This window comes from Mustela erminea, chromosome 19 (genome assembly GCF_009829155.1).
Source record: "Mustela erminea isolate mMusErm1 chromosome 19, mMusErm1.Pri, whole genome shotgun sequence".
Lineage (NCBI taxonomy): Eukaryota > Metazoa > Chordata > Mammalia > Carnivora > Mustelidae > Mustela > Mustela erminea.
This window is the reverse complement of record NC_045632.1, coordinates 18,191,436-18,219,409: the sequence shown is the minus strand read 5'-3', so window position 1 is coordinate 18,219,409 and position 27,974 is coordinate 18,191,436. Positions and strand designations below refer to the sequence as shown.

The following is a 27,974-nucleotide window of genomic DNA, read 5'->3' as shown; positions in this document are numbered from 1 at the left end:
AGGCAGAGAGGCAGGCAGAGAGAGAGGAGGAAGCAGGGTCCCTGCTGAGCAGCGATCCCAATGTGATGCAGGGCTCAATCCCAGGACCCTGAGATCATGACCTGAGCCAAAGGCAGAGGATTTAACCCACTGAGCCACCCAGGCGCCCCAGCTTAGACCTATGAAACCACAAACATAATCATGATGTAGAACATTTCCTTCACCCCTCAAAAGTTCTGTTGTGACCTTTTGCAGTCAATTCCCTTCTCATGGCCCCAGGCAACCACTGATCTGCTCTGTCACCTTAAATTAGCTTTGCCTGCTTTAGAATTTCTATAAAATGAAATAATACAATGTGCAGTCTTTTGTGTCTAGCTTGTTTATTGTCTTTTTCTGTAGAGTCTATTTATGTTTACATGTGTGTCATAGTTTATACATCATATTTTAGATACCTGTGGAAAATAACAAGACAAGCAGGATATAACAATGGCTCACAAATTCCACTTATTATTAGCTATCTCGGGTGTAGTGTAACTCAAAATGAACTATTTTTAATATATCTTTGCCAAGTTTTGAAAAGTGGACTATTAAAAAGTATAAAGACCCTAGAATAGCTTTTCATTATTGAGATGTCTTTACGATTCATTGTTTCCCATTGGAGAAGTTTAGTTTCTAAAGTCAGTTCCCAGAGCTGGCTTATTTATACGAGCTTTGTTGACACCAGCTTGAATCATCCGCTGTCACTTACACACAACTCTCCTGAAAATAGTCCCGTCCCTTTGTGTCTTGTGGAGCCCACTTAACAAGCTCAGCCGATGTTGGAGCAAAAAGGGCCATTGGAATATTGTGTCCTGCTGGTGTAGGAAAGGGGTGTTGAGAAGGCTCTCACACCAGATGTCCCCTCAGCTCAAAGGGGAGAGAATCAGGTTCCATAGGGTCCAAGTCTCCTGCCACCCGATCATAGATTCCTCTTGAGTCCTCATATGTCTCCCCAGGCCAGCAGGGGTCACAGGGGCCCTGACAAGCAAAGGTGGAGTTGGAACCATAGAAAGATGCCCTGTGGGTCATCATTACAGCTCTAGGAAGGATACACACTCCCTCTCAACTTCCAAAAAAAAAAAAAGTTTTAGTTTCTAATTATGGGGGGATCCAACAAATACAAAGAGGAGAGCAATTATAGTGAGCTTCCATCATGAACCTCCCTGTATCCATCACCTAACCTCAACAATATCAACTCTTGGTCGATCTTGGTTTATCTATATCTCCATCTTTTTTCACCTCCTAACCTCACTAACTAGATATTTTTAAGCACGTCTAAGATAACTCATGATTTCTGTCAGAAAAATAATTTAAATGTCAGAAATAGGAAACTTTTAAAAGTGCATGATATAGGGAATTGGAGTGGAATGTGAGTCAAGATTCTGTTCATCCTATAAATTTCAAAATTTTCATCAAAATAGAAGACAAAAATGACCATTTAGAGAGGTCTTTACTGGGGATGTGCTTTGCCCTAGGATTCAGAGGAAAGAGTTGTTTTAGCTCAGCAAACTTTAGAGCTGATTTGCCCATGGGCCAAATACAGCCTGCTGCTTGTTTTCATACTGCCTGGGGCTAAGAATGGTTTTACATATTTTAATTGATGGTAAAATATCAAATGAAGAATATTTATGACATATGAAAATTATATGAAGTTCAAATTTCAGTGTCTAAAAATCAAGTTTTCTTGGAACTGAGCCACACTTTTTCACTTATGTACTATCTGTGGCTGCTTTTACATGACAGCAGCTGAGCTGAGTAGTTTCGAAGAGGACAGCATGTCCTGCAATGCCCAAAGGATTACTCTCTGGACCTTTACAGAGAAAGTGTGCAGACTGCATCTCCGCTTCAGAGGGCATGTGTGGTTCAGCACCACGGACAGCACTGTAATGCCCATTTTTCCCCCACGATTGTGAGAACAGTGCACCATCTGGGACAGAGCTACAGAGGGAAATCCTTGGTCCAGAGATCCCAAAGCATCAGCTAAGGCCACACAGAAAGTCAAGCGTTCTGTGCTACCCCCTTACAGTAGGTGGGGGTTGTTGATAGACAAAGGGTCCGTTGTTATCGCCTTGCCCAGTCACCATCCTCACTTCCCTTGGACTCTCTGTTCCTCTCTTACTCAGTCCAGTGGATGGCCCCTACTCTCTGATGCCATAGCTGGACACCAGTCCTGACCTGTCTGATTAGCATAGTCTTTCCCCTGCCTCAGTCGTCCAGCAATAAATATGTGACCAAAGCTAGACTAATAGAGTATGAGCTCTGGAACTTTAGAGCTATTGGAAAAGAGACACTCTCTTGCTCTGAAGGTTACCAGTCTAATAGGATACAAATCTGCATTTTCTAAGGACATCTCTAGGGAGGAAACTGGGTCCATCTGGGTACAGCCTGGAGTCTATTTTATTCCTTGACTTTTCAATTGAGTGGACTAAAGATGTATTTCTCTATATCTGTCTGCTTAACCAGTGTAGTGGAGAAGGCTAATTATCCAGCAGAATGCATAGCTTCCTTCTTCCTTGGTAATAGAAGTTTGGTGAGGCATACAGCTGCCAAGATGGACTATATTTCTTAGTCTCCTTTACAGTTAGGTGTGACTATTTGACTGTGTTTTCATCAGGGAAGGAGTAGAGTGAACCATGTCTGGGCCTGGGCCTATAAGCCAGAGTTGTACCTTCACCACACTCTCTTTTTCCCTCTCCCACCAGTTGAAACCCACAGTGAACTAGCCTATCTATGCAAACTTGAACAATGCACTAGAGGATGGCAGAGGAACGCAGTGGAAAGAAGTTGAGTTCTGGAATAACCATGTGCAACAGGGTCATTCACCTCTGATTGCTATGTGAGAGGAAATAGGATCATAGCCAGGCTTTTGTGCTACGGTGTCTAGCTTACCCTTAACTAATATGAACAGTAGGAGGTGGGTTTCTACCACTAGCCAGGAAAGACTTCTGCTGATACAAATCACCTCACCATTGGTACTTCATCGTAGAGGGGTCGCCAGGCTCCAGTTGGGGCATACAGTCTTTCCACCTCATCATACAGGTGTCCAGGAAAAGCCATATCTTCCTCTTCAAGATGTGTGAAACCTGGAGTTGGAAGGGATGATCAGGGCACCTGTCCAGATGTCAGGGGTATCTATGAGCAGAGGGAGTTCTGATATGGTCATGACTCACCTCGGGGATAAGATACCTCCTCCAGTGTTGGTGGTAGCTGGGGGCTGAAGTTCTTCATGGAGTGGTAATATGGCTCTACATCCATTGTGCTAACCTGTCAACAGCCCCCCCCCACAAAAAAAAAACACAGATAAAATCTTTTCTATCCTCTGGCTCCATAGTTCCCAGGAAAGACCGCGATTACCCTGAAGTTAATAACAGAATGTTAGTCTGCAGTTCCCTGTCAGCAGAACTTTTGAGACTATCCCCACTCACCGTGGAGCTTCGCGTGTCCCTGTCTCCAGTCCACTGGCTGTCCTCGTATTCATTCCTGACTCGGTCATCCTCCGACCTTCCAGGACAGAGATATGGAGGGCAGCTGGGTGTTGACTCTGACACCTCTCATCCCCAAACCTCCTTCCTCAGAGCCTTTCTTACAGAAAAATATTCCCACTTACCCTGCTTCTGTCTTCTCTGAGATGCCTGAGGAAAGTAGGTAAAAAGGGATCAGAGACACCCTTCCTCTGGCCAAACAGGCCCTGGGAGACTAATACGGAGCAGCCCTAGGGCTCTCTGTCACCGTTGGGCCAATATCCCTGTAGGGGAAGAATGGTCTCTCCTCACCTTCAGCAAGATGCCTCAGTCTCCGCCGCCAGAGGAATCCCCCAACACAGGAGATGTTAGAAAGCAGCAAAAGACCCCCAACAGCAAACAGCACAGGCAGCAGGGGCAGCCCTGGGGGTTCTGGGGGAAGAACATATCTTCAGTGAACCCAAAACAATTGGCTCTAGGCCCTGAGCAGCATTCTCTGAGAAAGCCCAATTCTGACTAAGCAAAGCCCTTCTTCATAGGTCAAGGAAGGACATGGGCAGAGATTTCCAAGTCCACTCCTTCTTGCCACCTCAGGGAAGGTGGCTTCTTTCAAAAGTCAAACCACTAACAGTGATTCTTACCTTTGCGTGAGCCCTGTGTGTAGCCTGAGGTAGGAGCTCCAGCTGGGCGTTCAAGACCTCTTCCCATGTTTTCAGCCTTGCCCATCAACCATAGACCCTGGTATTGGACCCCTCAGCCACACAAACTAACCAGTGGAGTTGTTTCCAGAATCACGGAGCTAAAGCCACATCCCTAAGCTTTGGAAGAGTCAAATGTCTGTCCTAAATGTCCTGTCTTCTCAACTGATTTTCTTCTGAAATGACTTCCCCTTTGCACAAACTTCCATTCAAGGTAATATTGGAGTCCTTTGCCATATCCCTAAGGACAAGACTAAATCCTTCTAAGCAGACATCTGCTCAGCATCCATCTCCCCATCTTCCGCTAACAGCACTCATTTTCCTTTGAGGAAATAACCCCTTCCTCACTCTTGGGCTGTATGTTCCCACAGATCTCCATAGAGGACATGTGGACCTCCCTGGCTGCTAAGAGCACCCATTCCTCTTTCCGCAGTGATCAGTTCAGACCCATCCAGCATTTGGCCCAACGTAGATTTTTGCCAGAACATTTAGGACACTTCTTTGCTGGCTGCTGAGAAGTGGAACAAAGTTGAAGGTATGTGGAGTAGCGTAGGTACTTCTTTGCCCTCTTGATGAAAGAATCTGAGAAGGAAGCCATCAGCAATGAAGGCAAAGTTGAGAGAGAGTGAGAAATAGGTCCTTTGTGAAAATCATGAGCACCTATTGAAGTTTTCAACCTCACCAGCCAAGCAATTCTTTTTATTGCGCACAACAGCTGAATTTCTGTCACTTGCAACCTTCTTCTCAGGCTTTGAAGGGGGATTGTTAGCAAAATGGTTGTAATTCTTTCCCTGTAACCACACTCTTTTTTTTTTTTAAAAAGATTTTTATTTATTTATTTGACAGACAGAGATCACAAGTAGGCAGAGAGGCAGGCAGAGAGAGATGGGAAGCAGGCTCCCTGGTGAGCAGAGAGCCCGATGTCGGCTTGATCCCAGGACCCCGGGATCACGACCTGAGCCGAAGGTAGAGGCTTTAACCCACTGAGCCACCCAGGCGCCCCTGTAACTATACTCTTGAGTAGTCCCCTTACACAATGAGTCTGAGTTGAGACATGTCACTTGTTTCAGCCCATAAGACAATATCAAATGTGACAGAATCAGGAGCTCGAAAGTGTTTGCCCAGTCCTGCTGCTCTTGGGATTCCTCTGACCACCTCCATGTGAACAAGTCAAGGAGAGACATGTGGCCCAGTTATCTCCATTGTCCCAACCAAGAACCAAATTGTTAGATATGTGAGGAGGAGACCATCCTAGATCAACCGGTCCCAGCCGCACATCCAGCTACCTTTATCCCAGACCAGAACTTTTCAGCCACTCATAGAATCAAGAGAAACTATGGTTGTTATTATAAGTGCCCATGTTTGAAGTGGTTTATTTTGCATCAAAAGCCAAATGTAAAGGAGCACCTGGGTGGTGCAGTCAGTTAAGTATCTGACTCTTGGTTTCAGCTCAGGCCCTGATCTCAGGGTCGTGAGATCGAGTACTGCTTAGGGCTCCACGACTGCCCATGTCCAGACCTGTCTCAGCCCTGTGTGGGGTTCTGCCTCAGGCCCCCACCTCTGGCTCCATGCTTAGTGGGGAATCTGCTTAAGATTCTCTGATTTTCCCTCTCCCTGCTTGCTTGCTCTCTCTCTCTAATATAAATAAATGAATCTCTCTCTCTCTCTCTCTCTCTCTCTCTCTCTTTTAAGCCAACTGATACAGGCTCTGCACAGGGCATAGAATCAGCTAATTCTTTCAGTATTAAACTGCATTAAGCAGAGAGAAAGTGTGTCACATCCAGAAAGAGAAAGAGCTTAGGGACAGAGCTAAGTCTTTTTTTTTTTTTAAGATTTTATTTATTTATTTGACAGACAGAGATCATAAGTAGGCAGAGAGGCAGGCAGAGAGAGACAGAGAAGCAGGCTACCTGCTGAGCAGAGAGCCTGATGCAGGACTCTATCCCAGGACCCTGGGATCATGACCTGAGCCGAAGGCAGAGGCTTTAATCCACTGAGCCACCCAGGCGCCCTGGACAGAGCTAAGTCTTAAGCGGCTGTGGCCACATACAGAGTTGGTGGGGTTGGAAACCAGAAAGCTCCATCCTCAGGGGAGAGAGGAATATTCAAGGGATTGAAAACTTACCTTCAGGCTGCTCTGTGGGCAGCTGGTGGTCAGGCTCTCCAGAAGGCTGGTCTAGACCTGGGGGTGGGGGTAGATACAGTGATTGTGAATTAACACCAAGAATCTGAGTAAGCCTTAAATATTTCACGGTTTCCTATTAAGCTTTTCAACCCATTTTGAGGTACTGACTTATGGCTTCTTAGGACTACTTCAAAGAGACCTGCAAATTGCTGATAATAATGGCAATACTATTAATAGCCATTCTAATGCCAATAATAATAATGATGATGAAGATGATGATTATCATTGATGAGTGCTTTATGGTATGGAAGATCCCTTTTACCCAAATTATCAATGTTGGAGGTTGACCAAAAAAGATGCTGGGTCCTCAGAATGTCTTAATTGAGGTATTAGTTCTAGAGCAAATAAATGAGTGTGCTCATGCTTTAGTATTTAGAGGGAAGATGGTAATGTGTGAAAGAAAGAGGAGGAAAGGATGAAGTTCCTTACTTTCATTAGGAAGAAGGCTGCTCTGTAAGGAAGGGAAAGACAGAAAGAGGGAGCTTTAATGGGGCAAAGTAAACAGAAGTTTCTTTAAATCAATATTTACATAGCACTTATTTTATTCGAGTCCCCATTCTAAGCACTGTAGATAGATTAATTTATTTAATCCTCACAACTGACTGAGAGAGACCTTACTTTCAGTAACAGGCACAGATATCTGAGATACCTTATCTTTAGACACTGAGGCTCAAAAATGTTAAGTAACTTGCCTAGGGTCTCATGACTAGGAAGCGGCAGGGCTTGGGACCTGAATCCCAGCTTACCTAAACCAGCCTTTGTGTGATGAGCCACTCAAGTGTTCTCATTAGTCATATGAAGGAATTTGTCCCTTTCATCAAAGTTGCTGAATTTATTGGCATCAGGTTGCCCGTAATTATCCCTAACTTCCCCTTAATGCCTGTAGGATTAGTAGTAATGCCCCCTGTTGTTCCTGATACGGGTATAGTTGTGTCTTCTCTCTTTTTCACCTTCATTTGCTTTATAAAAGTTATTTGACATTTTCAAAGCAAAACTTTTGTTCTCATTGATTTTTCTCTATGGTTTTTCTGTTTTCTAGTTCATTGATTTTTGTTCTTTATTATTTCCTCCCTTCTGTTTGCTTTGGGTTTAATTTGCTCTTCTTTTTTTAATTTCTTAAGATGGAAATTAAGCATCAGTCTGAAACCTTTTTAAAAATCTAAACGAGCACTTAATGTTGTAAATGTCCTGCTCACACTGCTTTAGCTGCACCCCACAATTTCCATGTTTTCCTTCCATTGAATACAAACATTTTTCTAATTTCCCCTTCTCATTAACCACATTCAGACAGAATCATTTAGTGGCTAAAATCGTTCCTGGAGTTCATCTGCCTGAGTTCCAGTCTCATCTTTACCTCCTTCTAGCTGTGGGAGCCTCAGCACTTTGCTTAGCATTTTGGTCTTCAGTTTCTTCATCTATAAAAAGGGAAGAGTATCTACATCCCTGTATCACTTCATAAGTCCCCTGAGGAGCTCTGCAACCTGCTCAAGATTGTCCCTTCCCACCTGGGGTTGTGATAGTGATCTGGGACCCCTTGTCAGTTACTCCGCTGTCCCCTAGGGCATTGCTGGCCAGCAGCCAGATTCTGTATCGTGTAGAGGGCTGCAGTCCAGTCAGGGTGAAGGTGGTGGTCTCGGGTGGTAGGACATCCACATAGAGGAACCCTGAAGTCTCCAGTGCCTCATATCTGCATGAAAAGGAGAGTAGTCATTCGGGGAGGTGCCCCAACCCTGCTGGCTTCCATCTCTTCCTGCCCTGACGGGGACCCACCTGATCTGGAACCTCTGTGGCAAACCCCCATCAAAGCCAGGTTTCCATTCCAACCCCACTGAATACGGGGTCATGCTCACAACCTTTAATCCTGTTGGGGGATCCGGGCGGCCTTTGAAGAAAAGGATGAGGGGAGTAGTCAGAGGCTACAAAAGGAGATTCCTTCCAGGTTTTTCTAAGAATGATTTTAAATATATAGTCGATTCTTACAATTAGTGGTGGTTATGTTCTATAAAGTTGCTATGAACACTGAATTACAGAACATCAAATCATTGCTTCTGGGGGAAATACAGTTAGGTTCCTGTGAACCTCCCGTCACAAAATTTTCATCAACCAATCAATACATGACCTTGTTTTTTTTTGTGTTTCTGTTTAAGACACCTTATTTAATGTATCTTATTGATTCATTAACATTGAGCTCACAGTGTTTGGCTCATTGCCAAACAGTGTTACAATTCATGTTTGAATGAAGCTTATCCAACAGAAGTGTTTTCTCCCTATCCTTAGGAACCCTAGACAGCATATCAGCACTATGGCTAAGGGCCACTTTAAATAGCAAAATCACTAACAAAAAGCACAAAAGTGCAATACATGTGGGACTAAATAGACTACAAAGAGGACATTTCCTTATAGTGTGAAAGCTGGGGCAAGAAAGCAGAGTGTCACCCTGTTCTAACCCAACCGAAAATATGTTCATTGGGTGACTCAATTTTTTTTATCTGCTCTGTACATATTCCCAAATGACCAAGAAAGCAGCAGGGTATTGATTTGGGAGTTACAAATAAATTTTAGCACATAGGCAAATTTGCAAATAGACTTGACAAATATCAGCCCTGGCTGTATATGACATACGTTCCTTGTGTGAATTTTTTGGTGCCTATGTCACATTCATTCCTTGTTTCTTCTGGTTGCAGAACCCTGAGTATCCTTTGGAAAACCACTTGTCCACATTCTCAGACCAGGTTCTTCTGAAGGAAATGACCCCACTCCTTGTAGGAGAGATACATGACTGAGCCAAGCCAACCAGGATGTTGCCTTCCCTGACCACAGGGTTGGTATAGGGGTGGGATGTGACCTGAATAGAGCCAATAAATCATAAGTCTAGTAATTTCATACCACTGTTAGGAAAAGAAAAAAATTCCATTTCCCCTGGGAAGTCTAACAGCCTCTATGAAGAGCCTCAGAATAAAGCCAACACAGAAAAGCAGACCTAAGAGTCAGATAGTTCTTGATGATAGCTGAACCTAAATCCAGCAACTCCTGACAACCTACTTTTTAGTTACTTGGGCCAATAATCCCCCATTTCTTTTCCTTGTTGTGAGGTTCCCTGAAGATCCAGTCTCCACTAGTAGGCTAAAACTCCATCTCTGTTCATAAACACTTCTCAGGTTTGGGGAACACTGCCTTTCTGGGCCAACTAGAGACTTGCAGATAGACCCAGGGAGCATCTGCCCAACACCCTCACAGCCCAATCCCACCATACTGATGCTGACGAGTTGAATGTTGGTGTGATCTGAGCCAAGGGTGTTGGTGGCTGTGCAAGTGAAGAGGGCATAGTCCTGGGCTGCAGACACGTTGGCAATGGTCAGGAGACTGCTGTGGACGCCACCCTGGTGGTATGTATGCTCTGTGTACCTAGGGCGGGGAGTGGGACAGAGGTTCAGGAAAGGTAACTGGGGTTGGGGGACCAAAATTAGGACTAGTGTGCTCCCTGGCTAGGCCTTCAGTCACCTGGGATCCTGGAGATCCAGAGGGACTCCATTTTTGGTCCAAGTGAAGACGATGTTGGGGACACCTCGGGCACGACAGTGGAGGGTGGCAGAACTGGTGCTATCTCCAGCTGCAGCCACCTTAGTTAGGGGAGTGGGGTGCTCCACCTGGGGAGGAACTAGAAGGGGTTGTTGGTCAAATGAGGTATGTGGAAGGACATGAGAGATGTGAGTTTAGTGGAGGCCTTAAAATCAGAGTTTGGGTGTTACTCACATCTGACAACAAGTCGGACCAGTCCTCGGGCTGGGGGTGCCACTCCATTGTCCACAATGCACTGGTAAGCACCAGCCTGGGCCAGTTTGGCATGGTGAATTCGAAGACGCCCTGTGGCTCCCTTTGACATTTTCTCCATGTCCTCCAGGCTCTGGTCCTCCTCCTCTTCTCCCTTGAGGCACAAGATACAGGAGATGCTCCCCCCACCAAGTCTGGCCCCAGCCTCATTCTCCCCCAAACTGGGTCCATCCTTATTCTCCCAGACACAATCATCCTCCACAGATCTAGTAAAGAATACATTCCCCCATCTTTCCATTCCCTGAGTCATCCATCCATCTATCCACGCATCTGATCATTTATTCATGGGCCCATCCATTCATCCACCAATCAAGAAAATTATTCACCCATTAATTTACCCAATTATTCATGCTCAGAATGACCTATCTACCCATCCACCATCTATTTAACCATCCATCTCTGCATTGATTTATTCATTTATCTATCCATTCATCTACCTCTCCTTCATCCTTTTGTGCATTCACCCATTCATTTATCTTCCTTCTGCCCTACACCTATCCCCCCTTCCATCTCTCTACCCATTCACCCCTTCTATTTACTCATACATGCACATACCCATAAGTACATGCAAATGTTCATCAGTTGATTTAACTACTACTGTTTATCCGTCTCTCCACTGACCCATGCATCCATCCATCCATCTGCCTATCCATCCATCCATCATTCTTTCACAGACATCTTTCCACTGATGGCTTATTTTTTAAAAGATTTTATTTATTTATTTATTTATTTGCCAGAGAGAGAGATCACAAGTAGGCAGAGAGGCAGGCAGAAAGAGAGGAGGAAGCACGCTCCTCACTGAGCAGAGAGCCTGATGCGGGGCTTCATCCCAAGACCCTGAGATCATGACCCAAGCCAAAGGCAGAGGCTCAACCCACTGAGCCACCCAGGTGCCCTACTAATGGTGTATTTATCTATCCATGTACCCTCTAATCTAGTCAATTTATCTATTCATTTCTCTCATTCAACTATTTAGTCACTCATCTATTCATCATTTATCCATTCACTTGTCTGTTTGTCCATATGTTCTTCCCTCCATTTATGTACCATCTGCCTACCTATCCATCCACCTGCCACCCACTCATTTGTTTACCTACCCACTCATGCATCCATCCATCTGCCATTCAACAGTTAGTTAGTTCTTGGAGGATGTCCCAACAAATATATCATTATATAGGATCATATAGCTGTGATCCCTCCCCCCAAGGAGCTCACAGTCAAGAAACCACATCCACCAGCCCCCACCTCCATTGACCAAAGGTCGGATCCTTACCAGCCTCTCCCAGCTGAACATCTCTGGAAGGATGGGATTGGCATCAACGGTGCAGACTATGTCCACAGAACCCCCAATATTCACCTCAGTTGGGTCCTGGAGAGCTCGGATAGTGGGGGCATCTGGAGAGGCAAGGAATTGGGGAAGGCACTTGTGCCATACAGATAGATGATGGTGGGAGAAGGCCCCAGGTGGGAGAGGTGTCTTAGAGGTGCTCAGGAAAGTCACAGGTATGCAGTCTGCCCTTTATGCAGAGCACTTGGAGTAAAGCTCTCAGGGTTAGTGAGGCATTCCCCCACCCTCCACCATACTGCGCCTCTGTCTGGTGGACTTCCAGGATTGTATGGAAGTGGATCTTCCACAGTGGGTTTGGCTTCCTTCCTTCCTTTCTTTTTTTTTTTTTTAAGATTTTATTTATTTATTTGACAGACAGAGATCACAAGTAGGCAGAGAGGCAGGCAGAGAGAGAGAGGGATAAGTAGGCTCTCCGCTGAGCAGAGAGGCTGATGTGGGGCTGGATCCGAGGACCCTGAGATCATGACCTGAGCCGAAGGCAAAGGCTTAACCTCCTGAGCCACCCAGGTGCCTCCCCACTCCTTTTTTTGTTTGTTTGTTTTTTGAGAGACAGAGAAAGAGGGAGGGAGCTCCTGCATACACAGAGCTCATGTGTGCAGAGGGAGAGGGAGAGAGAATCTGAAGTCTTAAGCAGGCTCCACCCTGAGCACAGAGGAGCCAGGGCTCAATCTCAGGACCCTGAGATCATGATCTGAGCTGAAATCAAAAGTCAGATGCCTGGCTGACTGACCTGCCCAGGCACCCCAGGGCTTCCTGATGAGACTGAGTCCTATGTAGGTGGTCCCCTGTCTGAGCAGATTCCACGTAGGGTCTCTCTAGTGGGTAGGGTTCCCAAAGTGGGAATGACTCCATCACAGTGGAGGCTCCCAAAGTGAGAGGCTTTCAGGACGAGTGGACATCCCTAGGTAGGCAGAGCTTCCACAAGACGAGACTCCACATTGGGCTAGAGTCCCTGAGTGGGTGTGGTTAGCAGGGGGGAGGGGTTCCCAGAACTCCTTAGTTTCCTAGGTTGATGATGGGGCCTCACAGTGTACATCCAGCCGCACTAGAGTTTCAGCGGTGCCCTCCGAGTTCTGGCAATGCAGCTGATAGAGGCCGTCGTCAGCGCGGGTCACATTCCATAGCTGCAGGGCTCCACCAGACAGGATGCGATGCCGCGGGCCACCAGCTGGGGGAGATCAGTGTGAGGAGCCTGTCTCTCCGGTACGGGAGACCTGCACCCCTTTCTGTGGCCTCTCCACGCACCTGGGCTGAGGCGGTAGCCACGGAAGGTCCAGTTGAAGGCCTCAGGGGCAGGGTTGGCAGATACAGACACTGGCAGCAGTGCCTCACCCTGCTCCACCGCAGTCACCACAAACACTTGCTCTCCCAGGAACTCCGGAGGGTCTGTGGGAAGGGCGCCACCAAGAGTCAAGATTGTTGTAAAGGTTGGGTTCTGGGATGGATTTGAGATCAGGTATAAGGGTTAAAGTTGGAGTCATGAATAGACTGAAGGTTGTGGACAAGGTATTCAGAGATGAGCTCAGCTATTAGGTTTAGGATAGAGGTTAGGATCTAGCTTAGGAATAGAGTAAAGGCTAGAGTCAGGTTAAAAGATGGAGAGAAGGAACGCCTGGGTGGCTCAGTTGGTTGGACAACTGTCTCTTTGGCTCAGGTCATGATCCCGGACTCCTGGGATCGAGTCCTGCATAGGGCTCCCAGCTCCATGGGGAGTCTGCTTCTCCCTCTGACCTTCTCCTCACTCATGCTCTCTCTCACTGTCTCTCTCTCAAATAAATAAATAAAATCTTAAAAAAAAAAAAAAGATGGAGAGAAGGCCTCCAGAGCAAGATGGCTGAGGAGTAGGAGACCGAAATATCAGGTCCCAAGAGTTCAGCTACATAGTTATCAAACCATTCTGAACACCTAAAAACTCAACAGGAGATAGTAGAGAGGAAGAGCAGCAACTCTAGAACAGAAAACCAACCACTTTCCGGAAGGTAGGACACACGGAGAAGTGAATCCAAAATGATATACAGGAAGATAGACCTCGGGAGGAGGGCCAGCTCCTGGCAAGCGGTGGAGCAGCAGAGCACAAAATTAGAACTTTTAGAAGTCTGCTCCACTGAGGGACGTCACTCCAGAGGCTAAGTGGGAGGTAGAACCCTTGCAGAGACAGTGTGGTCTCAGGTTCTGCCAGGTCACAGAATGATCAAGGGTGTCTGAGTGTAGCAGAGCTCCCAAGTATCAGAGCAGGAAGCCAGCTACAGAGACGGAGCCAAGGAGTGAGCTCTCAGCTCAGGGTTACCTTAAACTGTGATCTGTGGCACAGTCGAACCACTGCTCTTCGAGCAGGGACCCCACAAGTGGTAAATCTGGGGAGACCCCCTCCTTTTTCCTCTGGGAGGAGCAGCATGAAAGCACACTGCAGGAATCTTCTGGGTTTGGAGACTCCAAACGGGTAGTGTGCCAGAGATAGAAATGCTCCGTCACAGGCTGGGTGATCTTGGAACATGGCCAGAGACCAGGGAGATGGGAGGGATTGATGGCTTTTCTCTGAGGGCACACTGAGGAGTGGGGCCTGAGCTCTCATCTCCTCTGGGCTAGAAATTGGGAGGCTGCCATTTTCATTCCCGTCCTCTATGGAGGATGTTCAGGAAAACAGGAAACAGGAAAGCTCTATGGAAAACTTATAGGGAACAAAAACTCCAGAGAGCAAACCCGAGCAGATTTCTTAGCCTGGCCCCCAGCAAGGGCAGTGCAATTAAATCTGGGGCAAAGACATTTGAGCATCATAGTAACAGACCCCTCCCCCAGAATATCAACAAGATCAGCGAGCCAAGACCAAGTTCACCAATAAATGAGAACTGTGGAACTCCAGAGCTAGGGGAAAGCAACACATAGAATTCATGGATTTTTCCCATGATCTTTTAGTCTTTCAAAGTTAAATTTTTTTAATTTTATTTTTTCTTATTCTATCTTTTAATATTTTTCCTCTTTCCTATTTTAACATTTTTAAACAATTTTATCTTATCAATACCATTTTAAAGACCTTTAAAATTTTCATTGTTATATTTTATCCCTTCATTGTATTTAACCTTATTTTTTGTATACATAAAGATTTTTTTTTCTTTACAATTTTGGGATACAATTTCCTCTACTAAATCAAAATATACCCTAAATCTAGTGCATGGCTTTGTTCTAGTCTCCAGCTTGATCGCATTCTTTCCTCTTTTTTTTTTTTCTTTTTTCAACCACTTCTTATCAATTCCTTTTTTAGAATTTTTTTTTAATTTTCATCTTTACAGACATATTCTATCCCTTCAGCATGATTACCCTTATTTTTGTATATATTTAAGTTTTTCTTTCTTTAAAACACCCCAAATCAAGTGTGTAGCTCTGTTCTTTTCAGCAGGCTAATATATATATATATACATGTTTTTTTTTTTCTTCTCCCCTACTCCCAGTTTCAGGTCTCTTCCAATTTGGTTAGTGTGTATTTTTCTGGGGGTTGTTGCTACCCTGTTAGTATTTTGTTCTCTCATTCATCTATTCTTACCTGGATAAAATGACAAGGTGGAAAAACTCACCTCAAAAAAAAAAAAAAAAAAAAAAGAACATAAGCAGTACCAACAGTTAGGGACCTAATCAATTCAGACATTAGTAAGATGTTAGAACCAGAGATCAGAATGATGATTACCAAGGTGCTAGCTGGGCTCAAAAAAAGCATGGAAGATACTAGAGAATCCCTTCCTGGAGAGATAAAAATCTCTTTTTGGAGAAATAAAAGAACTAAAATCTAACTTAGTTGAAATTTAAAAAAAAAAAGCTGTTACTGAGGTGCAATAAAAAATGGAGGCTCTTACTGCTAGGATGAATGAGGTAGAAGAGAGAATTGGTAATACAGAAGACCAAGTAATGGAGAATAAAGAACCTGAGAAAAAGAGAGATAAACGACTAATGAACCATGAGGGGAGAATTCAAGATCTAAGTGATACCATAAGATGAAACAATATTAGAATAATTGAGATCCCTGGGGCACCAAAGTGGATCAGTTGGTTAAGCCACTGCCTTTGGCTCAGGTCATGATCCCAGAGTCATGGGACTGAGTCCTGAATCTGGCTCCCAGCTCTGCAGGGAGTCTGGTTCTCCCTCTGACCTTCTCCCCTTTCATGCTCTCTCTCATTCTCTCTCTCTCTAAAAAAGAAAATAAACAAATAAAATAATTGGGATCTCAGAAGAAGAAGAAAGAGGAAGGGGGGCAGAAGGTATGCTGGAACAAATTATAGAAGAGACTTTCCCTAATTGGCAAAGGGAACAAGCATCAAAATCCAAGAGGCACAAAGAACCCCCCTCAAAATCAATAAAAATAGGTCCATACCCTGTCATCTAATAGTAAAACTTACAAGTCTCAGTGACAAAGAGAAAATCCTGAAATCCTGTCCTTGTCTCAGGACAAGAGGTCTGTAACACACAGCAGTAGAAATATTAGATTGGCAGCAGACCTATCCACAGAGACCTGGCAGACCAGAAAGGACTGACATGATATATTCAGAGCACTAAACAAGAAAAATATGCAGCCAAGAATACTATATTCAGCTAGGTTCTCATTGAAAATAGAAGGAGAGACAAGCTTCCAGGACAAACAAAAACTAAAAGAATTTGCAAACAACAAGCCAGCCCTATAGGAAATATTGAAAGAGGTCCTCTAAGCAAAGAGAGAGCCTCTGTTCCAGAAAGGAACAGAGACAATATACAGTAATAGTCACCTTACAGGCAATACAATGGCACTAAATTCATATCTTTCAATAGTTACCCTGAATGTAAATGGGCTAAATGTTCCAATCAAAAGACACAAGGTATCAGAATGGATAAACAAACAAGAACCATTGATATGCTGTCTACAAGAAACTCATTTTAGACCGAAAGACACCTCCAGATTTAAAGTGAGGGGGTGGAAAACAATTTACCATGCTAATGGACATCAAAAGAAAGCTGGGGTGGCAATCCTTATATCAGATAAATTAGATTTTAAGCCAAAGACTATAGTAAGAGATGAGGAAGGACACTATATCATACTTAAAGGGCCTGTCCAGCAAGAAGATCTAAAAATTTTAAATATCTATGCCTCTAATATGGGAGCAGTCAATTATATGAACCAATTAATAACAAAAATAACAATTACAAAATCAAAGAAACACATCAACAATAATACAATAATAGTGGAGGACTTTAACACCCCCCCCTTAACAAAATGGACAGATCATCTAAGCAAAAGATCAACAAGGAAATAAAGGCTTTAAATGACACACTGGACCAGATGGAAATACCAGATATATTTAGAACATACCATCCCAAAACAACAGAATACACATTCTTCTCTAGTACACACAGAACATTCTCCAGAATAGATCACATCCTGGGTCACAAATCAGGTCTCAACCAGTACCAAAAGATTAGGATCATTCCCTGCATATTTTCAGACTGCAATGCTCTGAAACTAGAATTCAATTGCAAGAGGAAAGTTGGAAAGAACTCAAATACATGGAGGCTAAAGAGCATCCTACTAAAGAATGAATGGGTCAACCAGAAAATTAAAGAAGAATTTTTAAAAATTCATGGAAACAAATAAAAATGAAAACACAGCTGTTCAAAATCTTTGGGACACAGTAAAGGTGATCCTGAGAGGAAAGTATATAGCAATACAAGCTATTTCTCAAGAAACAAGAAAGGTGGGGCACCTGTGTGGCTCAGTGGGTTAAGCTTCTGCCTTCACCTCAGGTCATGATCTCAGGGTCCCAGGATCGAGTCCTGCATCGGCCTCTCTACTCAGTGGGGAGCCTGCTTCCCCCGCTCTCTCTGTCTACTTGTGATCTCTCTCTCTCTCTCTCTGTCAAATAAATAAATAAAATCTTTTAAAAAAGAGGGGTGCCTAGATGGCTCAGTGGGTTAAAGCCTCTGTCTTTGGCTCAGGTCATGATCCCAGGGTCCTGAGATTGAGCCCCGCATTGGGCTCTCTGCTTGGCCAGGAGACTGCTTCCCTTCCTCTCTCTCTGCCTGTCTCTCTGCCTACTAGTGATCTCTGTCTGTCAAATAAATAAATAAAATCTTAAAAAAAAAGAAATAAACAAGAAAGTTATCAAATACACAACCTAACCCTACCCCTAAAGGAGCTGGAGAAAGAACAGCAAAGAAAACCTAAACCCAGCAGGAGATGAGAAGTAATAAAGATCAGAGCAGAAATCAATGGAATAGAAACCAAAAGAAAAGTAGAACAAATCAGTGAAACTAAGAGCTGGTTCTCTGAAAGAATTAATAAGATTGATAAGGCCCTGGCCAGACTTATCAAAAAGAAAAGAGAAAGGACCCAAATTAATAAAATCATGAATGAAAGAGGAGAGCTCAACCAACACCAAAGAAATACAATTATAAAACCATATTATGAACATATTACTATACACCAGCAAATTTGACAATCTGGAAGAATGGATGCATTCCTAGAGACCTATGTGCTACCAAAACTGAACCAGGAAGAAATAGAAAACCTGAACAGACCCATAACCAGTAAGGAGATTGAAGCAGTCATCAAAAATCTCCCAAAAAGCAAGAGCCCAGGGCCAGATGGCTTCCCAGAGGAATTCTACCAAACATTTAAAGAAGAATTAGTACCTATTCTCCTGAAACTGTTCCAAAAAATAGAAATGGAAGGAAAACTTCCAAACTCATTTTATGAGGCCAGCATTACCTTAATCCAAAAACCAGACAAAGACCCCATCAAAAAGGAGAATTACAGACCAATATCCTTGATGAACACAGATGCAAAAATTCTCACCAAAATATAGCCAATGGGCTCTAATAGTACATTAAAAGGATTATTCACCACAACCAAGTGGGATTTATTCCTGGGCTGCAAGGTTGGTTCAACATCTGCAAATCAATCAGTGTGATAAAATACATCAATAAAAGAAAGAACAATAACCACATGATACTCTCAGTAGATGCTGAAAAAGCATTTGACAAAATTCTTGATCCAAACTCTTCACAGTGTAGGCAAAGAGAGTACATACCTCAATATCATCAAAACCATCTATGAAAAACCCCACAACAAATAGCGTTCTCAATGGGGAAAAACTGAGAGCTTTTCCCCTAAGGTCAGGAATATGGCAGGGATGTCCACTATCACGACTGCTATTCAATATAGTACTGGAAGTCCTAGCCTCAGCAATCAGACGACAAAAAGAAATAAAAGGCAACCAAGTTGGCAAAGAAGAAGTCAAACTCTCACTCTTTGCAGATGATATGATACTTTATGTGGAAAACCCAAAGACTGTACTCCAAAACAGCTAGAACTCATAGGATTTCAGTAAAGTGTCAGGATATTAAATTAATGCATGGAAATCAGTTGCATTTCTATACACCAACAGCAAGACAGAAGAAAGAGAAATTAAGCAGTCCATCCCATTTACAATTGTACCCAAAATCATAAGATACCTAAGAATAAATGTAATCAAAGAGGCAAAGACTCTGTACTCAGAAAACTATAAAGTACTCATGGAAGAAATTGAGGAAGACACAAAGAAATGGAAAAACATTCCATGCTCATGGATTGGAAGAACAAATATTGTGAAAATGTCTATGTTACCTAAAGCAATCTACACATTTAATGAATCCCTATCAAAATACCATCAATTTTTTTCAAAGAAATGAAACAAATAATCCCAAAATTTATATGGAACCAGAAAAGCCCCCAAATAGCCATAGGAATGTTGAAAAATAAAACAAAAGGTGGCAGCATCACAATTCCAGACTTCAAACTCTATTACAAAGCTGTCATCATCAAGACAGTATGGTACTTAGCACAAAAACAGACACATAGATCAATGAAACAGAATAGAGAGCCCAGAAAGGGACCCTCAACTCTATAGTCAACTAATCCTCAACAAAGTAGGAAAGAATGCCCAATGGAAAAAAAGTCTCTTCAGCGAATTGTGCTGGGAATATTGGACAGCCACACGCAGGAGAATAAAACCGGACCATTTCCTTACACTGCACACACAGAAACAGACTCCAAATGGATGAAAATCCTCAATGTGAGACAGGAATCAATCAAAATCCTTGAGGAGAACATAGGCAGCAACCTCTTCAACCTCAACCTCAGCAACTTCTTCCTAGAAACATCACCAAAAGCAAGAGAAACAAGGGCAAAAAATTAACTATTGAGACTTCATCAAGATAAAAAGCTTTTACACAGCAAATGAAACAGTCAACAAAACCAAAAGACAACTGACAGAATGGAAGAAGATATTCACAAATGACATATCAGAAAAGGGGCTAGTATACAAAATCTATAAAGAACTTAGCAAACTCAACACCCAAAGAACAAATAATCCAACCAAGAAATGGACAGAAGACACGAACAGTTGAAGACATGAACATGAATTTCAGCAAAAAAGACATCCAAATGGCCAACAGACACAAGAAAAATTGCTCAACATCACTCGGCATCAGGGACATACAAATCAAAACCACAATAAGATACCACCTCACACCAGTCAGAATGGCTAAAATTAACAAGTCAGGAAATGACAGATCTTGGCAAGGGTACAGAAAAAGGGGAACCCTCCTACACTGTTGGTGGGAATGCAAGCTGGTGTAGCCACTCTGGAAAACAGTATGAAGATTCCTCAAAAAGTTAAAAATAGAGCTATCTTATGACCCAGAAATCACCCTACTGGGTATTTACCCTAAAGATACAAATGTAGTGATCCAAAGGGGCACATGTTCCTGAATGTTTATAGCAGCAATGTCCACAATATTGCTGGTCCACAATGACCAGGCTATTGTTCAACAATAGCCAAACTATGGAAAGAACTTAGATGTCCATCAACAGATGAATGGATAAAGAAGATGTGGACACACACACACACACACACAGGAATACTATGCAGCCATCAAAAGGAATGAACTCTTGCTATTTGCAATGATGTGGATGGAATTAGAGGGTATTATGTTAAGTGAAATAAATCAACCAGAAAAAGACAATTATCCTATGATCTCACTGATATGAGGAATTTGAGAGGCAGGAAGGGGAGTCATGGGGGGTAGGGAGGGAGAAAATGAAACAAGATGGGATTGGGAGATGGGGCACCTGGGTGGCTCAGTGGGTTAAAGCCTCTGCTTTCGGCTCGGTCATGGTCCCGGGTTCCTGGGATGGAGCCCCACGTTGGGCTTTCTGCTCAGCGGGGAGCCTGCTCCACCCCCCACCTCTCTGTGATCTCTCTGTAATCTCTATCTGTCAAACAAATAAATAAAAACATCTTAAAAAAAAAAAAGGTGGGATTGGGAGGGAGACAAACCATAAGAGAGACTTAACCTCATGAAACAAACTGAGGTTGCTGGAGGTAGGGATAGGCTGGCTGGGTTATGGACACTGGGGAAGGTATGTGCTATAGTGAGTGCTGTGAAATGTGTGAGCCTGATGATCCACAGACCTGTACCCCTGGGGCAAATAATACATTAGACGTTAATTTTTTTTAAATGCAAAAAAAAAAAAAAAAAGAGTTGGAGAGAAGTTCAGGAGGGTTCACAGCAGGGGTTAGAATAGAAGGCAAAACGGAGGTTGTGTAGGATAGGAATTGGTGTAGAGCCAGGGTCCATGATAAAGATCAGGGAAGTTTCAAGCTTTAGAATGGAGATAAAGGACGGTGTCAAGGTGAAGACCCAAGTAGTGTTAAGGTTGGGAGGGAATCAAGAGGGGTTCCACATACACAACACGTTGAGGCGGTAGAAGGCGCTCATGGTTTCCCGTAGTTCAGGGCTGTGGGCTTGGCAGGTCACTCGGTGGCCATGGTCTCGGGATGACAGTCTCAGAAGGACGCTCCTAGCTGCTGCAGAGCCTTTGAATGGGGCACTACGGGGTGGTGTGGCCACGCTTTCCAGCCTGTGGCCGGAGGAGGGGTGGTAGGGTCAGGTCAGGGCTAGCATAGAGATGAAATCAGAGCCAGAGGAGTGGTAGGTACAGGACAGGACACCAGCCAGGGGTGGGGAGGAGGGCACAAACGGTGAAGGGGCGTGACCAGAACCAGACAGAGGAGGGGCCACTGGTGCTCTCACCTCTCCCCTTCCTTATCCCACGATAAATTGACGGGAGGGTTGCTGCTAACACTGACGCAAGTTAAGTTTAACGCATCCCCTGGGCGCAGAGCTGTGGCGTTGGCCAAGATCGTCACGTTGGTGGGGGGAACTTCAAGAACAGACCAGAAGAGAAAGACTCAGAACTGCATCCGCCTTGCTAGATCCCAGGCTCTGCAGCAGCGTCCTGGCTCTCGGTATGTATGCACTGTCCCGCAGCCTGGCTCTGGCTTAGTTCCCTGCCTCGACCAAGCCCTCCCCCAGACCCTGGCTGGGAGCGCACTCACACTGCACCACAAGCTGCGTGGATGCGCTGAGTTGACCCGCCTTGCACGTGAACTTCGCCTGGTTGTCCGATGGACCCGTGATCAGTACAAGCTCTCGGGAGAACGTGCTCCCTGACTTCTCCAGACTTCCCAGCTGCACCCGCCGCGGCTCCTGGGGCTGCCGCGGTTCGGTCACCGTCCGGGAATCCTGAGGACAAACACTGACTGGGGGACCGCCTTGCCCTGCCATTACCCCAGAAACAGCCCCATTCGTGTGATGAGGAAAAGGGGCCTCCTTCCCCTGGAACCCAGCTAAGGTAGAGGGATGGGGACTAGAATAGAGCACCTCCCACCAGGGTCCCCAGAGCCTATCCTGGGTCACCAGAGCCCTGAGGTTTTGCAGAGGGAACCCACCTCCAGTCCCACGCCCCATCTCTGCGCCCCACCTTCACGGCTCTCTGGAGGCCAGCAATGGTTGGTGCCCCCTGCTGACTTCCCCTCCACTCCTCAAAATCCATTCCAACTAAACAAACAACCACACGCCAGGAAAGTCCCATGGAATCCCCAAGCCTTTCCCAGAATTTCTTCATCTTTTCCTATCTTTAGTTCTTTTTCTTAAAATTCCCACTTTCCCCCCAAATTTCCTTCGATTGTTCCCTTAATTTCATAGTCTTTCACAGATTTCTGAATCTTTTCCCAATATTCCCTTATTACACTAGTCTTTTTTTTTTTTTTAAGATTTTATTTATTTATTTGACAGACAGAGATCACAAGCAGGCAAAGAAGCAGGCAGAGAGAGTGGAGGAAGCAGGCTCCCTGCTGAGCAGAGAGCCGGATGCAGGGCTCAATTCCAGGATCCTGGGATCATGACCTGAGCGAAGGCAGAGGCTTTGATCCACTGAGCCACCCAGGTGTCCCTTACACTAGTCTTTTACTAGAATCCTTTGTATTGACCAAATTCTTGGCATTTTCCCCAAACTCACCCAATTAAATTTCATTTCTATAATTCCTAGTCTTTCCCCTGGAATTTTCACTAGCCCCCTAAGTTCCCAGGATTTTCTCAGAATTCGCTCAGAATTTATTTTATTTTATTTTAGTCAAGGTTTTTTTTTTTTTTTTTAAGATTTTATTTATTCAGGGACGCCTGGGTGGCTCAGTTGGTTAAGCGGCTGCCTTTGGCTCAGGTCATGATCCCAGCGTCCTGGGATCGAGTCCCACATTAGGCTCCTTGCTTGGCAGGGAGCCTGCTTCTCCCTCTGCCTCTGCCTGCCACTCTGTCTGCCTGTGCTTGCTCTCGCTTCTCTCTCTATGACAGATAAATAAAATAAAAAAATCTTTAAAAAAAAAAGATTTTATTTATTCATTTGACAGACAGAGATCACAAGTAGACAGAGGGGATGGGAGGGGAAGGAAGCAGGCTCCCTGCTGAGCAGAGAGCTGGATGCGGGGCTTGATCCTGGGACCCTGAGATCATGACCTAAGCTGAAGGCAGAGGCTTTAACCCACTGAGCCACCCAGGCACCCCAAGGTTTGTTGTTGTTTTTTTCTTTTTAAGATTTTATTTATTTATTTATGTACCAGAGAGCGAGCAAGAGAGAGAGAGGGAGAGAAAGAGAGCTCGAGAGTACAAGCAGTGGGGGTGGCAGGCAGAGGGAGAAGCAGGCTCCTTGCTGAGCAGGGATCCTGACTCAATCCCAGGACATTGAGATCATGACCTGAGCCAAAGGCAGATGCTTAACTGACTAAGCCACCCAGGTGTCCTGAATTTCTTTTAATTTTAATGGAATTTCACTTTCTTACCTCCAAATCCCATGAACACAATTTTATATTAATAAATTTTCAAGTTCTGTGGAATAATTAGTCTTTCCCCCAAATTTCTAGCCTTTGCCCATCATTGTCCTGGGACCTGCAATACTTGGTCCTTCCCTAAAATTCCAGCCATTTCGTCTGAATCCCTAAGATTTTTTTTTAAAGATTTTTTATTTATTTATTTGACAGATAGAGATTATAAGTAGGCAGAGAGAGAGGAGGAAGCAGGCTCCCCGCTGAGCAGAGAGCCCGACGTGGGGCTTGATCCCAGGACCCTGGGATCATGACCTGAGCCGAAGGCAGCGGCTTAACCCACTGAGCCACCCAGGCGCCCCTGAATCCCTAAGATTTAACCAGAATTTCCTTTACTTTTGATGAAATTAATTGCCTTTTCTCCAGAATTCCCTATCCTCATCTGGAATATCTTCCTTTTCCCTAGCATTCTCACTGTTTTCCCAGAATTCCCAGAGTTTTCCTAGGATTCCGTTTCATCCTCATGGCATTTGTGTCTTTTCCAGTTCCCTACCAAAACTCAAACTCTTCAGTATTTTTCAAGAAATTCACATTTTCCAACATTTCCGAAGACTCTGGAGGAGACAGAAAGGGGCTCTGTCTTCCCCAACCCCACCCGGCAGCCCTTTCTGGCCACCTCCCTAAGCCCTTGTTTGGCACCAACCTTGAGCCAGGTAAGAGAGGGTTCTGGGTTGCCTCCAATGGCCAGACACACCAGCCTCACTCGAGTCCCAGCCCGGAGGCGTTGTCCCTCTGGGGGGCCCTCTATCCACAACTTCTGGGCAGGATCTGTGAGGAAAGCAAGAAGAGTGGCTTTTCTCTCTGCGTTGGGCCTGAGGGTTGGGGGGAGGGTCTCTAAGGAATGGGGCACCCCCGGGGGGCAAGGGTGGAGGCTCACTCACATTTCACATTCAGGGTGAGTGACTTCTTGAAGGTCTCTTTGGTGAAGGCCTCACTAAAGGCCTCACACGTGAGGGTCAGACCATTGTCTTCTCGCCGCACCAGGAACGTGAGGTTGGACATGGAGATGTGGCCGCCATGCAGGCCCTGCCAAGGAGCGAGCTTCAGACTTGGCAACAACAGCACTCTCATCCCCAGTACCCAAGGTCTGGGCTCACCCCAGACCCTAGCAAGGACACGGAAAGCATCTCCACCCCCTCCTCTGTGAGACCCTGGAGGCCAGACTCAGTCACCCAGGCTGCCAGGCCCATCCTCTCCCAGATCCAGGAGTCGTGCCCTCGGCTCCCTCCTCCCTCAGACCCAGGAGTCTGGCCACTGCCTCACATCCATGACCATCTCTTCCGTGGGCACCAGCTGCCGCCAGCCCAGCCACCATCTCAACAGGACCCGTGGGCGACTGGACTTGGTGACGCAGGAGAGCGAAACGTTCTTGTTCTCAGACTGGGATGCGGATCCCAAGATGGTAATGGCACTGGGGGGGACTGCAGGGATGACGGGCAGAGGAGAGACGTGAAACTTGGCTGGATGCCTCACAGACCGGCCCCGACAGGGGACTGGGGACAGATAACAAGGTCTTTGGCATCAGATAGGCATGATTTGGGGGCACAAACAGATGGTTCTCTGGGGCACGGAGTGACAGATGGGCAGCTGGGATCAGGACTCACAGGTGACCTGCAGCGTGACCCCGCGTTCCTGGATCCCCGTAGATACGCTGTTTTGGGCCTCACAGCTGAGCCTCGCCCCGTGGTCTTCCGGTCGCACGGTCATCACCAGCATGCTACGGGCCACTGCCTCAGCATGCTCCGTGCCCCATGCTGTGGACATGGGCTGGCCATTCTGGAGATAGAGAGAGAACCGCACCTGCTCAGGGCCAGCTCCTCCCCCCATCTCCCCGCTACCCCTCCCATCCCCAGGCCAGCCTCTGTCTTCACCTTCAGCCACTGCAGTGTGGCTGGTGGATTTCCCCCTCGGGCCACACACAACAGCTCCAGGCTCTGTCCTGCCCGCACGTGCCCCTCGTCCAGGCCCGGCCATTCAATGACCGGGGGTCCTGGGGGGACTGGGAAGTAGCAATCACTCAGTGGGTCTGGGGAGCCCATCCATTCTTTCCAGACCCCACAATTTGCCCTTGAAACCCCGTGTTTCTCCTTGATAACCTGAACCTTCCCGAATCTCTGCACTCACCCAGGACCCCCTAAATCCTGCTTCCCATCCTCCGTGCCCACAGCTGACTCAGTTCCCCACTTACACAGAACATTCATGGTGACTGAGACCCGGATAGGGGTGTCCAATGCTGGGCTGGACGCCTCACAGACCAGTAGCTGCCCATTATCTGAGCTCTGGGGTGTCACCCTGGGATAAGAAGTTGGAGTTCTAGAGTCAGAGTCATCATCTGAAATTTGGGGACTCAGGGAGAAGAGGTGGGGGATCCCAGGTTCCCACACCTGGTCTAAGTCTCTTTGCTGATTTCCTCTAGGATCTAGAATTCCATGGAAGAGATCTGGTGGGGGGGGGAGTGGTCAGCAGTGAAAATTGGGATTCCAGAGGCCCTCTCCTGGCCCAAATCCTTGTACTTGATGCTCTGGAACTAGTTTTGGAGGGTTGTTGTGAACAATTAGGTCCCAGATGTTCATGCCTGACTCTAATCTCCATGCTTGGAGTTCTCACAGAGAAACTTGGGGGTCAGGCTGAGGGGAGGGCATCGCAAATTTCATACCTGGCTGTGGCCTCCGTGGTGAAGAGCTTCTCCTGGGACCCCGCGTTCACATTAGCAGAGGTGTCAGAAACTGTTTGTCCACCTGGAGGCAACAAGAGGGCTAGAGGGATGCTAGGTTCCCCCCAAGGTCGATTTTGTGGAGAATGGCCTGGAAATCCTTAGGGTGGACACAGTGCCCCCTCCCTCCTGGTTCCAGGGGAAAAGCTGCAGCTCGGTTCCTCCACCGAGGCCTCCCTGAATGCTGGAGGTCCTGGGCCTCACCCTTGCCCTCACCACCTGGCTGGGTTGAGTCACCCACCTCCATCACCCTGCTTCTTGCTTCTGCACCCGTGATGACACCCATATCTCCGTCTGGAGCCTCAGCCTCTTCCCTGAGTCCCAGACTGCCAGTCCTGGGATCACTTTGGTGTCTCTCCCTGTAGGTTCCCTCCCATTCCAGGGTCTCACACTGGCCTCAATATCTCCCCAAGTCCGTTCCTGCATCCCCATCGCTCAGGAATATCTTATTTTCTGGGACCTCTAGGAGGACACCCCCCCTCCCCAGGGGCTCCTGCCAGTTCACCCACACTCACTCTGTAAGAAGGTGATGTCAGGTGCTGGCTTTGCATCCCCAGACAGGCAGCTGACCACGTACTCCTGCCCAGCAACCCATGTGACTGTGCTCCCTGCCTCGGGGGTCAGCTGGAGCACCTTGGGGGGCACTGGTGAGAAAAGGTGTGGGGTAAGCTGCCACCACTGAGAAAAAGATGAGGATTTCGGTTTGGAGTCTCAGTGCTCATCAGATGTGCACCTTGGGTCTGGGACTGGGGGCTTGAATCCTGGACCCCAGGACAGGAGAGGGATGGAAATCTGGATGCATGCGTCCTGGGAGTCTGTCACCCGTACCCAGGATGGAGAGGATCACTCTGGGAGACACAAGCTCAGGGCCTGTCTCCGAGCGGCCGACCTGGCACTCATACTCTGCGTCGTCGCTGAGGTCACACGCTTCAATATGCAGGTGGAATTCACCTGCAGGTGAGACCAGGGGTCGCAGGTCAGGCCCTTAGGCAGCCCCTGCTGGTGGTTCAGGGTCTCGGGCCCTGACCACTTACCTCTACTAGGGTCCCCTTTCAGGTGATACCTTGGGAACCTGGGGATCCTGGGATCCGGGCCCAGGAGTAGCCCATCTTTGGCCCATTGCACCGCACTGCCGGGGGCGCTGACCCCACACCGCAGCTCAGCAGTGGCCCCCTCCACCACCGTCAAGTTTTCAGGTAGAGCCCAGAAGCCTCGCGGGGCTGAGGCAGGAAGCGGCAACTGGGCCAGGCCTGGGGACACAGGGGTGTCAGCAGGAGAGGAAAGAGGGGTCAGTCTGGAGAACATGAATGGAAAACGAGGGCCACTTGCCACTGAGTCACAGGGCCAGGATCCCACTCACCTGTGGTCAGCAGCCCCATGAGGAGCAGGGCAGCCCTGACGGGTGTCCTCAAAGCCATCTCAGGTCCTCTGCCTGTGGCTCCCAAAGGGTCCACTGCCTGCCTCTTCTCTGTTTCTGTCTTTCGCTGGGTCCCTCTCCCTAC

At 46.3% G+C, this 27,974-nt stretch overlaps 1 protein-coding gene across 1 annotated transcript; it reads right to left on the bottom strand.

Annotated features, from left to right (window-relative positions):
- Positions 1-96: 96 nt before the first annotated feature.
- Positions 97-27,974, bottom strand: NPHS1 (NPHS1 adhesion molecule, nephrin). Its single transcript, XM_032323604.1, has 29 exons — positions 27,833-27,974; positions 27,507-27,722; positions 27,301-27,423; positions 26,988-27,116; positions 26,416-26,497; positions 25,948-26,051; positions 25,631-25,758; positions 25,364-25,535; positions 25,023-25,180; positions 24,641-24,785; positions 24,403-24,527; positions 21,939-22,125; positions 21,634-21,763; positions 21,288-21,460; positions 12,787-12,927; positions 12,569-12,709; positions 11,467-11,588; positions 10,116-10,287; positions 9,864-10,020; positions 9,616-9,767; positions 8,133-8,244; positions 7,868-8,049; positions 6,303-6,359; positions 3,792-3,911; positions 3,626-3,650; positions 3,444-3,519; positions 3,189-3,282; positions 2,986-3,101; positions 97-996 (listed from the first exon to the last, which is right to left on the bottom strand). Exons 1-29 carry the CDS (start codon positions 27,888-27,890, stop codon positions 865-867), a joined length of 3,729 nt encoding a protein of 1,242 aa, XP_032179495.1. The 5' UTR covers positions 27,891-27,974; the 3' UTR covers positions 97-864.